This window comes from Neodiprion fabricii, chromosome 1, assembly GCF_021155785.1.
Source record: "Neodiprion fabricii isolate iyNeoFabr1 chromosome 1, iyNeoFabr1.1, whole genome shotgun sequence".
NCBI lineage: Eukaryota > Metazoa > Arthropoda > Insecta > Hymenoptera > Diprionidae > Neodiprion > Neodiprion fabricii.
In genome coordinates, this window is record NC_060239.1 from 27757202 (window position 1) to 27771228 (window position 14027).

At 41.7% G+C, this 14027-nt stretch overlaps 1 protein-coding gene across 6 annotated transcripts in view; it reads left to right on the forward strand.

Moving 5' to 3' along the window:
* LOC124187938 (probable G-protein coupled receptor CG31760) overlaps nucleotides 1-14027 on the forward strand; it is a 32420-nt gene that overhangs the window by 5975 nt on the left and 12418 nt on the right. For 4 of the 6 annotated variants that reach the window (XR_006872201.1, XM_046580130.1, XM_046580128.1 and 1 more), the window contains exons 2-7: nucleotides 5426-5552; nucleotides 5682-5822; nucleotides 7249-7438; nucleotides 8547-8787; nucleotides 10666-10797; nucleotides 12608-12755. Coding sequence is in view for 5 of the 6 variants with exons in the window: in XM_046580130.1 (XP_046436086.1) it covers nucleotides 5703-5822; nucleotides 7249-7438; nucleotides 8547-8787; nucleotides 10666-10797; nucleotides 12608-12755 (831 nt within the window). In the remaining variant the exon portion in view is untranslated. The remainder of the gene's footprint in view (nucleotides 1-5425; nucleotides 5553-5681; nucleotides 5823-7248; nucleotides 7439-8546; nucleotides 8788-10665; nucleotides 10798-12607; nucleotides 12756-14027) is intronic. The other 2 variants (XM_046580131.1, XM_046580129.1) reach the window with 2 other exon arrangements.

The following is a 14027-nucleotide window of genomic DNA, read 5'->3' on the forward strand; positions in this document are numbered from 1 at the left end:
CGTGCCAACGAGCTATTCTTGTAACCTTTTAGAGCCATTCGCGAATGAGTTACTTGACAAAGAAGAACCGTATGCGCTCAACGGATTGATAGATTCGCATACAAAACTTGGAACAAACACTCAGCGTGGTCGTGTAGTCGTTGAATGTATCAGATATAAGATTCGCGAATTTATCAAGTTGAAATGGAAAGATAGCTGTAGCTGAATTTGTGAAAACAAATGAAGATACTCGCTGGAGATTGTTCCAAGATAAATAAACACTGCCAATGTACACTCTGCGGATATTTGCAATCAAAATATATACGAGACGGGCTTCGCTGAGTATTGGTGCCGAACACATTTCACATGAATTTTTCCAAATTGGAGTTTACTCTTATGGGGGAATAAAGTTACGGTAATTGACGGTGCCGTAATACCGCTCCAATAAAGCCGGAATAAAGCTCAAGGTTATATTTTTACGGGCTTTGGAGACTGCAGACGAGGCTTCAGTGTATAAAAGAGAGAAGCACGTAGGAGGGCTAAATTGTAACGATTGAATAGCTTCGATAGATCATTGCATTTTTTAGGTAGAAGACATCTACGTCACTCGTAAGCGAGAAGTAAATTCCGTGTATAGTATACATAACTTCATTTACTTTCACATTTATCCAATAGTGTGAAAGCATAATGAATAAATATATAACGGTGCCGTATAAAAGTATATCGCACCGATCATTCCTATGAATTTTTTCTCGAAACAGTCGCGACAAAATTTGGAATGGCTGGAATTAAAGTAGAAATGTAAGAAAAACACTTTTAACATAATATTTTCGTTTATCTTCCCCGTGGTAAAATTCGCGCGGCTTCTTACACGATGTTTACCCAACGCATATATTTTCACAAGTTTTCGAATATACGTAGTAAAAACACCGTACGCTTTTACGGTCGTCTTGTTCAATTTCACAAAAGTTTAATTCAGAATCTACGTAGTTTCCGTGACTTTTCATTTCAACTTGTATTAACTTTTTGTAATTTCGTAGCAGCGAAAGTTTTATCCGGGCTTATACGATCTTTCACGGTAATTTTGGGACTTCGCATTCATTCGTTTGACCTAAATACTGCTGAGACGTATATGACTTGGCAAATTCCTTTACGCTTATCGTCGAATGTCCAGGACATGAATTTTTCCGTTTAAGAAATTAACATCGTTAGCATTAACGTTTTCAGAATAAATTTTGCAAAAAAAAAAAAAAATTTGAGTAAAATACAAAGGTTCTCAACGATAGTATGCCGGGAGTGAAAGCGAGTGTAGGTTGCGGTTTGCAGAATTAAACCTTCTTCAGGGTGTAGCTAAATTGAGATAACAATACAGTGAGAGGGGATCATTAATAATCATCAAAACTTCATAACGTTTGTTTTGAAAGGTTGATTTTACCTTGTGGCTCGAATCTCATCATTCTATGGATATCAGGTTGCGTCAACACGCGACTATCGCTTAATCATCTCCGCGGCGTGAAATGTCATTTTTGCGGATCATCATTTCCGTCATTCTTTATTCGCCGTAAAACAAAGCAGGTGTCGTCGTCGGAGAACAAAGAAAATTGGATGGCTATAAGGGTGGTTCTGGGAAAGCTTCAATCGCGAAGTGAGCTTTGCGGCAAAAGGTGCCTGGGGTAGAATTCTTCCGTCAAAGCCGTTAGGGTGATCCATAGGTTACTTACTCTCGAGTGTAGCTCGGCAGTTAAATGGACGACGAATGCCTCGAGGCCATTACGAGAGTTAATCGCTTCACCGTATGGCCAGGAAAGATGCCAAGAAGAGAATCGAACGTCCTGCGAAAACTTGGCTGCCTTCCGCCGCCTGCAGACATGACTTAAATCGTATTCGAAACGCGAGCTTTACGAACTGTCTCACTAACACTAGGTGCTTTTAAAAACGAAATCAACAACGTCGTTTCTCAGACGCGTATACAGATCCGCACTCATAAATCGACTCATAATATCCTCCGACTCCAATCACCCCGATGCTATTCAGGTCACTAGAACGTAGATTCGTTAATTCGCTGGACGGCAGCAGGCATTTATCGGAGCATAGGAATCAATTTTCCGCCAAAGGACTGTGAACAATGGGATTGATTTTTTATCGGAATGAATAGAGCAAATCTCTTCGTACACACTTGAAAGCTAGCTAGGCAGCTAGCTGCCTCGATGGAATCACCGTTTCGTTACTCAAGTTAGTAACTGCGCTCAGGTTTGGTTACCGTTTCTATCGTTTACCCTTCGTACAGGTATTTAATCAAGTCAAGAATTGGTCAAAAAAGCTGGCAGGTAGCTGAGTAGAAGATAATTACACGATTATTGGTCGGGCGGGAGTTAGTCGAGAAGTTAGTCGAGGCGCGCAGTTCATTCCTCAAGATTTCTATGAAAGGTGGGGAATGTAACCGGGTCGGAGAGGCGGGTCGACGTTGATTAGATTAAACTAGATCAGATTAGAAGACGTGCCTTGCGCGCCAAAGTCGCGGAATTCTCAGGCTGCTCCAAGTCTTGTTTAATTTTTATTTTTATATTATCTACCGACTCGGGGTTGAAACCAGGCCGAAGTGGCTTGGGATATAGAAAATACTAGACGGAGGGAAAGCCAAGCCGCGGGCTGAACAACACCAGCTACCCGCGATGGGACTTTGACAGGTGATGCGTAAGATTCAACGAACCCTTGCTAAGTCCCGTGACGAGCCCTGTTCTCTCTCTGCTGACAATGTATCTCGCATAGGTGTACACCTATCCCTGCGCGTATTTCACACATGTGTGAATCGATGCATGTGTTCGTACATCCTCTAGCCACGGTGACAGGGAAACCCCGTCGGGCACGCATCTATATTTTATGGCTAGCATACGTGCCGGGAGGCAGACAGGCTACAGGCGGTTATCGAAGCGAGTACGGATTTCCATCCATGTATAAGTTACGCGCACGTATGCACGTGTGTAACTCGCGTTGTTGGTTATTAATAACGCTGGCCGTTCGGAAAGAATAATTAATCCCAGGGTATACGGCATAGTTGAAGATTCGATCAGACGGTGGGAACTGATATGGCGCTGCATATTATTGAAGACAGCAAATGATCGTGCGAAAGGATTCCGATCACGATAAATTTTCCAATTTATCCAATCGAGTTTTGCAACTGTGTATTCTACCCAAAATAACTGCGATCCAAACTCGTCGATTGCGTTTTTATTCTTGAATATAATGTTGGTTGGAGGCATTTTTGATCTTGTTTTTCTAGTAAAATTCTTTACGTCAATGGGTGCGTATTTTTCGTGCTTTCGAATAGTTTCCGTGAAATTTTTACCGTGCATTTTCCCCGTTTCACCAGTATGAAACAAATTTAGAGCTCGCGCTGCAATTGAATTTCGTATAAAAAGTTGCAGGGCTTTCTGGGGTATGAAGATTAATGAGACTGAAAAATTAACTAGTTAACGTTTCGGCCCAAGTGGTGGCGCTTCTCAGAACGAATATGTTTTTACATCTGTCACAACCAAAAAAGCAAAACAAAATATAGCAAGCAAACGATGGATCAAAATTAGCGATAGCCTAAACTAAAATAAATACACAGGAAAAATATTAAAGACCATGCTTCAGAAGTAACCTAAAATTTTTAGCTAGTTACGATGTGTAGAAAAATTTTTATTTTCAAGAGGAATCGAACGAGCAATAAGAAAAGAGGAAAACGGGTGCATCAAACACCCATGCTCGTTTTAGGGAGAGAAATTCTAAGCTCTCAGTTACGCGTCGTATGATAAATTTGTCGAAGAAAGCTTTCACAAAATCTTAAATATCATGGAAGTAATTAATATGCCACCGAGTTATAAATTGTTCAACAATATTATACATCACTAGGAGGAGTCTTCTATAATACAAGGGTTCTTCGTCTAAAATACTAGTCTGATCGTAGTTTAAACTATGATCGGACTCAACCATATGTCTAGTTAATGCAATATAATTTTCTTCGCAATCATAAAATTTTGACGAATGAAATTCGTATACTTCAAATTTATATTTGCTTTCAGAAATGCTGTGAGAAATTCACTTTTTACGTATTATACTTTTCAAAGACTTTTCGTTTCGCTTGTGCTCTTTTCGTGTATCGATTTAGTTAAAGGAGAGCATACTGCTTCACTGCTACGTGACTATGATAAATTCTCAAGCTTTCAACGGTGATCGCATAAGCTTGTTTACTATATTGAGAGACAAATAGTCCGGTACATTCAGAACGCAAGTTTCTTCCTCACTATCCGTATACGAACTAAACACATCATTCGGATCGGTTAATAACACGCACTTCGCTAATCAGGCGAGTGTATTCAATCACCACGCTCACATTCGAAGAATAAACCGGAGATGGATCTTAATATATATTCTACAGATATAGGTTAATTGTTCAGTGAGAAAATATTTTTTTATTTTAAATACGCATGAATAAAAGAATGGAACAAATCGTAAAGCAATTAGCTGACTTTAATTGTATCTCGAATATTAAGTGTATGTTTGATCGACGTGAATCTTTGCTCTGTTCCGTGCCGAACACAAAATCATAGAAATTTCGACCAACAGTCGTTTGCAACGTGGTTACTCCGAGAGATCGTGTCTTAAGGGTGCGGGTAAAAATTCCGAATTGTTAAAGTTTAGACTGGCCGTTTCCTGAAATGTAGAAATTCCGAATGGTTGAAACTCTGAATGGTCAAACTGCTAATAAAAAAGGATTTTGACTGTTTGGGATTTTAACCATTGTTAGCTTCGATGAAATTCTGATTCGGATCTTCGGCACTTTTGAATTTAATATTTTGAAATTATGTACTTACTATTCGGAACTCTGACAATCCGGTCGAATGACCTTTCGGTCCGAACTCTGACAATTCGATACTTCAACCCGCATCCTATTCACTTGGAAACAAAATCAATAGTTGCAATTCGTTGATATTCATACATATCAAGTGATTTATATTGATTCTCAGATATTCTATTCTGCGTGATTCACGTTTTCACTGATTTCCGTTTATTTGTAACGGCACCCCTGATTTCCAAGGATTATATGACTAGATCCAGGAATCGGAGGAGATCACTTAACTAAAAAGCTGCGATCGAAATCACTTGGTAAACTAGAGATGAACGAAAGCACACAGCAACAGAAAAATCAATAGGGAATACTCGACATCGACGTTAATGAATTGAAACCACGTTGGTTTCACCGCGAGACTTACAACAATTTACGCGATGATTTCGAACCTGCAATTGCCGCGAGACTTCGCATTGTAACACAATATACTGTTTCTTCGATTTCCGATTTGATTTCCAACCGGTAAACTCGTAATGACTTCCTCGGGTGAACGGCGCCTGGAGGGATTTAGGGGTAAAAAAAGAAGGAATAAAAATAAAACGTTCTTTTTTCCAGGATAATAATAGGCGGAGAGTGACGTAGCAGAGCTCAGGAACAGGCGATGAGGCGGCTGGCATACTCGGCGGCCCTCGGCAAGGGCCCCGGCCGCCCGGTCAGCGCCACTTGAACGAGGCACGAAGAGGTTCTTTACTAGTCGATTTTTCCACCAACCTTGAACCCGCAATTCCCGGTTCCGCACTCCGTCCTCGTCTCTTCGCGAGGCCAGGTCCTCCAGGCCGAAGTGCATCCTGACCGTTTCTTTCTCCGACAGGACCAATGAGCAGGGCGCGGGATGGGCTCGTCCTGGCTCGCGGCCCTGCTGCTCACGGTAACGGTGTCCACGTTCTCCGGAGCTAACCCGACCTCGGCATCAACCTCCCCATCCGATACGGAAGGATCCTATCTCGAGAAGGTGAGTTTCCAACGAGCAGAGGACGAAGCGGATCCGGGCCCCTGGTTTCTACCTGGCTTTGGCATGAGGGTTGTTAAAGGGGCGAGGCGCCATTTTATATCCCGGTTGGGAAACGGGTAACGTCGCTAGTGCCTCGATCCGTTGACAGTCGTATCAGGGTCAAGGGGCGATGCGAATAGAGAGAAGTTTACTCGCTCCGGTAATTCCTTGGGAACTTGGGAGGAGGTTGGATGGGCAAAAATCGATACGTACCTATGATTAATCTTATTACGAGTCTGTCGGACATGGAGTATTTGTCTCGTGAGATGAGCTCTTTGAAAATGGGAAAACGGGAAATACTCAAATTATTATTATTGTTAATATATGTGATTCGAGAGAATATTTTCTAGGAATTGATTGAAACGGTTTTTCGTTTTTTTCTTCACCAGTCAATTCGATATCGCTATTTGCCGATTGGAATTAATGTTCGTTCGATATTCCATGATACCAGCATGAGATAAAAAAAGGTTTTGTGAACTTGTTGAAAAAAGTCTCCTAAATGAAATGAGCCATCAAATAGTGAAATCAAACAAATGTATTAGATTTTTGATAATTTTGAAGCTATTTAAAATCAAGTATCGATATCTAAACTTTTGTTTACAATTCTGGTATTTTCTTGTATTTTTCAATTTTTAAAGAGCTGCTTTGATTAAGAATATAACAATTTGATAAATACTCAATGTACGATTATCGCTAATAAAATTAATAAAAAGTAACGATTGTGGCCAAATAACTTCCCTAAGGCTGAATGGGGCGCGTTTGAAATAAAAACATAGTATAGCAGAGGCTTAGAAAGTCTCGTTTAAGCTAATCCGGTTACATATAACGACGAAACTCCCCGTGACGTACGAAAAAAATTTGAATTCTGAATTTTATCATTGTTCATGGAATAACTCGCATTACATTTGATTCGCAAATGTATTCTTCGCAGATCGTCTGAGTTAGATTTTGAGCAGCAATGATGTATTTACTGCCCAAGCACAAGTTTTTCACCTGTAAATCATAACGATTGCAGGTATCCGATTTGTTTTATCGAGCGACGAGCGCAACAACAAAATCTGTCTAATTTTCAGACAATTAGTGGTGTATTCAATTATTCGCGAAAATGAAAAAAAAAAAACTAGATGGCTTTTCCGGTTATAAATAAAAATGAAAAAACTTGCCGTTGATGAAACAATTCTTACGGTTGAAATCCAGTGTTCAAACATGTTTTTCTAAATCACAGGGACCTTCTTTCGAATCATATTCAACCCGACGACGTTCAGTTACACCTTTTAAACCTCCGACTAGTCTCGCTTTTGTCTCGACCTATTTTCGAGCCTTGTACCGTGCGTCCCATAATCCTTAAAGTGCCGCCTCCCCTCCGCTGACTTCACCCGATTCTCAGGCCAGCATAGAGGAGGCCCTGGCGGTGATCGAGGCTGCGTCCACCGGATCTCTCGGGGAAGCTTGCGCCACCGGTTCCGGTTACAAGTCCCTCCTCGCCGCTCTGGATCCTCGCCGGTACGACACGGCTCGTCAAAAGGCCGACATGGCTGCGATGATGCTCCAAGACCTGGGTGTCGCTCGCCACAACAGTACGTATAGGAATATCCTAAGCCACGCTTGTCACCAACAGGATATTCCGCAATGCCTGACGAACAGCTGGGTCGCCGCAAAACAAGGTTTGATTGGCAGGGGATTCTCACACGTAATCTAGCGTCAGACGCAATTGTGTCTCCTTGCAGTCCGGGAGATGACATTACATTTGTCACCGAAACGCGAGAGTATAATTCCGAATGCAGTTAGATTTCTGTAATAATATTGCTCGTGATATAACAGTTCGGTCAAGTTTATAGGAATATGCGAAATCAGTTACAACTCGGAGATTTCGTTGTGTCGTATTATATTACACGTACTGTTTTGGCAAAGCATTTCCTTCGAGGTGAAGGAGACTAGACTATCTTCTTTAGAAATATTTGTGCAACATTATCATATTTATAATTACGGGCATATGGTACGACATGCCGGCACTCCGAGAATATTATTTTCAACATATTGGTACTTAAATTTCGATCAGTCGAAGACGTGACCGGAACCAGAATTTCCCTCATTCTGAACTTGTTGAAGACCTTGGATACCTGGACGAAATTTTATTTCGTCGTCCGTTCCGGCAGCTAAATATTACTGAAATGACGGAAGAACTGAACGAAGAAAAATAAGACAAAATAAAAAAAACTTAGGCGAAAGGACCAGCGGTCGTCTTCCAATTTCACCCACACGACTTACGCGGATTCGAAGGGTCTCGAAACAGGATTACGGAAGTTTCGCGAATGGTCGTATCGTGAGCAGGTTGTTACGCCAGGTCGAAATTACACCGCGATATAGAATATGCAGATCGACATCCTCCACGGATCAATTATCAGCTAATGAACGTGTGTCGGGTGCCAAAATCGCTTACCCTGATTCGATAACTGCAGCTAGGTGTTTTTGCAGTGATTGATTCGATTCGATCAATTCCCGACAAGGTCCTTCAGCCCACTCCCAATCTCGGTTCCTGGATTTCACGAGTATACTACACCTACAAGCATATATATAACAAACGCGTCATTTTGCGAATACCTTTGCACCTCGCAAACGGATATCCTTCCATACCCGGTCACCCACTTCCGTCAAGCCTCAACTGCACCGAATTCTGGTTCCCAGCTCTCCTGGACGCCGTCGCACGGTCGCTCCTCGCCTCCGTCGACGACGCCGTCGCCACAAGAGTCGTCGCGCTTAACGCATCGACAGGGGTCGTCGTCGGGTCCACCTGGTGGGAACGGGCCCCCGGGGGTGTGGGCGAACCCCTTCGCGCCCGGGACGAGAACCACGCTCTCCAGTCAGGTTCCCGGCCGGATCCAAAGCTCCCCTGGTTCGAGGACGCCGACACGAGTCCTGGGCTCAGGTTTGATTACTGATTTTCATCGAATCGCGGGCCCCTCGACGTCAACGGCACCGAGTAGTCTTGGAAAATTACGTAAATGACGAACGGATGCTATGGATGACTGACGTTGCTTTTAGTCGAGGGGGCCGATGGGGATCGGTGCATACATGTACATTATTGTACATGCAATGTATATGGATCAGAGTGGCCCTTTATGGGGTTGGGAAGAAGAATTTCACCCTGTCTCCTCCACCTCCTCCTCCTTCTCGTCCTTCAAATCGACTTCCAACGAATAAATCAAAATCCACGCCAAAGTCAAACTCTGTATCTGAATTACGATTTATGGCGTTTGTATGAGCCAGGTTTTATTTTTCATTTGAATAACGTTGGTAGTGAGGATATTTCGGGTTATTATTTACCCCCAAAGTTTGGTGAACATTTTCAGACACCTGAAATTCATTTGAATAAAAGCTCCTACAGTCAGTACTATAATATATGGTTGGAACAATATTCGTAGGGAAGATATTTCATATTTACGGCTGCGAGACAATGAAATTTCGAAACAACGGTGACAATGTACCTTCGATTCGTTCAGTGAATTTCGGATTCTTTGATATTGACCGAACGTAAAGGAAAATGATAACTCGAAATACTCCGTGAAAAACTAACGCTATTCAAATGGCAAAGAACGCGTGCTTACAGGCACAATTCTAGTATCAGTTTCGCCTGGGTTGTAATTTATTTATTTGGTAACGGTTTTCGGTGGTGGTGGTAGGGTCACATTTTGTCGACCCTTATTATAGAGCCACTCTGACATAGATATACACGTACAATGAAATATGTATGTACATACCTTTGTTTTATCGTCCTCTTCCTCAGTGTTCATTCACTATAATTCTTACATACTTATGGATATACGCACCGCAATTTCATTCGCCCGCACACACGTCTGCCCACCACTCGCTAAATCGCACTTTCCGTTTAAGCTGTCGTCGCACTTGCACAAATTTCGCTTATAAATATTATATATTTATATATTGTTACAATATTATATACACACTTCGTATTTTATACTTGTTACAATATTGATTGCTATTAGTTTCAACTCTTTACTCAATTTTTATATACATTTATATATACGTACTTATTATTATATTGTATATTGCACAGCAATTGAAACTCGAGCAAGATTTTTTCATCGTTTGAATTTAATGTGTATATATATATACGCATACGTATGTCAATATAACGCACCGACAATCCGTATAATTTTTCTCTCGCGCGGAAATCAGTTTCAATTTGTATCCTGCGTTTCGACACTTCTCCGCAGTCTCAATTCTCAGCCGTGTGTATACTTTTCACGTCACATTCACTTGCCGCGGTCTGCTCCGCGGAGCTGAAACGCGTCGCGTCGCGAATCCGAACGTGAACTGAGATCGAAGTAGACGGTATAGGTATCTTTCACCCGGTGGACACCCAAAATTCACAATATCATCGCCATTCATCCCCACTTCATCGCTATGCGAACGTCAGGTCATAGAAACTCGTGCGAGAGACGACATAACGTCCTCGTCTGTTTTGATTTCGTAAACTGAGCTGAGCTTGTAGAGCAAAGTCGAATTGTGAACCAGCGTTTGGATTACTCGTTGCTTCGATAGTCCAAACACATACAGAGTTTCAAACTACCGGTACAATGACGGAGGTGCCGTTACACCTTCGACGATTAGCCACAATGTAAAGTAGATTCGTCGGTGATTCGAGCCGTATAAGTGATCTCGAAGAAATTATACGCACAGTTACGCCCAGATCTTGTGAAGAGCTCAGTTGATGTGAAATCCAGAGGATTTGAGGGTGAGTTTGAAGTTTCTATGGCGGTGTGGCGTTTGTGTGTGATCCCAGGTCGCCGAAGTTCATGCAGTCACCACCGATTGAATCCTACAGGGGGTGGTGGACCCTTCCGTACTTCTCATGCAAGGAACATCGCTGGCTCATCTCCTACAGCGTCAGCGTGCCGCCTCCGAATCGACACGGGTTAGTATTTCACCAATTACGCGGTGATCCTTTATCGAGCGATCCTCGTGTAATGAATACGCACTCTACCGATAATGTCGAGCATTGTGCAGCTTCCGAGGGCTGTAATTTCATCCAAAGGGACCGCGATTAGTTTACTCTGACGATTTGGGAAATACAGGGTATAAGGGACATGGATTCGGTTACGTCGTAGTTTCTACTTCGACAAAGACTCGTACGCGTACGAAGGTTTGAATTTAGTTGATCGGTTGACCGATCTCAACTGTCGAGATATCCAACTCTAAAGAATAGAGACAACTGCAGTACGAACAAAATAAATTGCGACACAACTAATTTCTTCAACATGGCTATAAGTAATTACAAAAAAAGGCTGGACGAATTTTTTCTCAATATTTTCACATTTAGTCGAATAAAGTTGAAGAATTTTATAAAGAAATTTCTTTTTCACTGAAAATTTATTTGTATGCGGAATCTCGAATAACAAAATACTCGTATTACAGGCAATTTGACATAATTGTCACAAATTTCCAATGATCGATTGAATGAAACATGTTTCAGACATTTATCTGATTGATGAACCGAAAAATTGATGCGATTGTATCCATGTATTTCTCGTCTATCGAAGTAAGCTCGTATCGATCATTTCTTTAATTTTCACGCTCGTTTGTACAAGTTCATCGAAAATTTCCATACGTATCGCGAAATCACACTTTGATATAATTAGCTGCGGATCCCGAAATTATCACAAAATTCAATTATGGATTATGTCTGGGGCCCCGATCCCATCCTCAGCCCTCCGATATTACTCTATGATAATGAAGTAATTAACGATTTCGAACTGATACATAGGCAATTTGCGAATCGCCAATTGTTACCGGGGCGTATTTGTAACAGAGGCGCACGTCGGCAAAGTGCCTCACGTATTAAGTACACAACAAGGGTATCACACTCAGGTTTGGCAAGTATAATACAAACTCATTACCGGGCTGATTTTCATCGTAGCTCAATTCGTATTCACAGCTTGTCGGAAAATTGTTGTTTATTTTTCATTCGAATCGATTGTGAATTGAATTCGTTTTAAGGAAATCTGAATATTCTGTGACGGTCGTCAAGCGAGCAAATCACTCCGCCAAAATTCTCTAAGTTAAACGTACGTCGATTCCCTGTCACGAAGGTTTAAAAAAATAAATAGATAAACTTGCAACATGATTCGAGGAAATGATGGAGTTGTAATTACAAAAAAATAATTCACTCTCGAAGAGGCAAAATTTTCGGTTTACCAATTGGCAACAATTTAGTATAATATTTGACAATAACTTCAGACCTCGGTACATGATCAGCCAACCTTCGTATTCGACGTACTCTTGGATATAATAATAAAATGACGTAACGCAGGTCGAAAACGGATTGGTACCTTCCCTTCAGGTCTCACGGGACAACGAAGTCTCACGTTGATGATTAATTTGGTTCCTACATACACATTTGATTTACGGTATTGCCGAAATTGTTATAAGAGTGGAGGGTCGAGATCCGGTAGCTTCCCTCATCAGTTAATCAGCAACTTTGATGTCAAAGTTGGAAAGGCGATATCAAGCATCCTCGAGGCGAATCGATTGCGTAGCTCGAATACATCGGTAATTAGGAAGAGACACTCTAGAATCAGCCAGGAAGCGTACGTGTTAAACATATCGGAAATCGATGTACCTTGCCGTAGAGTGAAATCCGATCCTCGTGAACATTATTCAGTAAAGTATATCAGTCGTGTCGCTACATATTAGCGAATAATTCACGATGTCTGACTCGGCTCCAGGATCCGGGATTTCCTCAGCATGGACGTCGACGTGAGTGACCTGGAGGTGAACCAGTGCGACCTGGAGCAGACGACGCGCGAAGAAGCATCCTCTGAGAACCAAATCGCGTCTTTTCGGGGGACCCACAAGTGCCATTCGACAACACAGGTAAGTGCTGAGGTCAGATTCCCGGGGCTTTTTTCGTTGTTCTTTGCCGCAGCAGACGGTGGGAAAATAGTTTCAGATCGTTACTGCGAGTTTGAGTTTTCCCGAAGATCGATTCGACCCGATTTCTTGAGTGTGGAGGCGGTTGACGGTGTCTGAATGAGTAAGATGTGGGGAGCGAACTTCTTGGACAAAGTTTGACGGGCTTCTTTTCTCTGTTTCTCCTCCTCGACGCCTTTCTCTGTACATGTACATACACATACCTGTATAATGCTTTTGTTCCCGAGTCTCGCGTATATGCTTTTTCCTCACTTTCAGGACTTAAAAATAGCTCTCTCAAGTGTCGGTCCGTTTTTCCTTCATATTTTCTTATTTATTCTTAACGAAGTACGCGCACAGCCACCATGAGACGCATAAGGTGCTACACACCATTCGTTTCAAGTAAGGATGTTTGCTGTGGCGGAAAAGAATACCCGGCATGAGTACGAGGATCATCATTTTGCATTTAATTCTTTCGGCACGGCAGGGAATCCGATGTTTCTTTTACGAGGACGTTGAATCATTATATTTTACATAGCTGACACACCCACCGCGTTTACGATAATTTAATAACTGCGTCCTCGAAATTTAATTATACATTTTTCATTCCAACGTCTCTTTATTACAGAGAATACCAAGACCCGAACATTTGAGTCACGCTTAAACTCACCCAGTGACAGTTCTATTTAGTAGAAACCACGAATAACTTCGCACCCTGTTTTTATGTACCACACACTCCGTGTCTCATCGCATTATCATCAGATTCCACGTAAAAAAATATGCTTCTGAATTTTTTCACATTTCTCGGGTATTAACGCTCGCAAACTTACAATTTTGGCCATCGTTTTTTTTTTTTTTTTTTTTTTTACTCATTTTGAAATGCAATTTAATTAAGTAAAATTTCCCACTATAGTATACGAAAAAAGGCGAATTATCCGACATAAGTTTTCTACGTAGTATAATTTGTTCTGTTTGAAATATAACGACAGCGAGTGAATTTTTTCTCTAGTATTTTTGCTTCATTTTTTCAATTTATGATGCTATAAGTCACGCAAGCCGGTACTGATACTTTTGGGCGGGCAAAACTGCGCCGGCTTTATACTCTGTGATATTATACTCAACACATGCAGACTGATCAAATCTCGAGCTTGGATTCTCTCATCACCGGTGAAGACTCGAGAGGCCGAGAAATACGGTTAGCTGCCTGGGCTACTTACGCGGAAAGCGGGTAGCAAC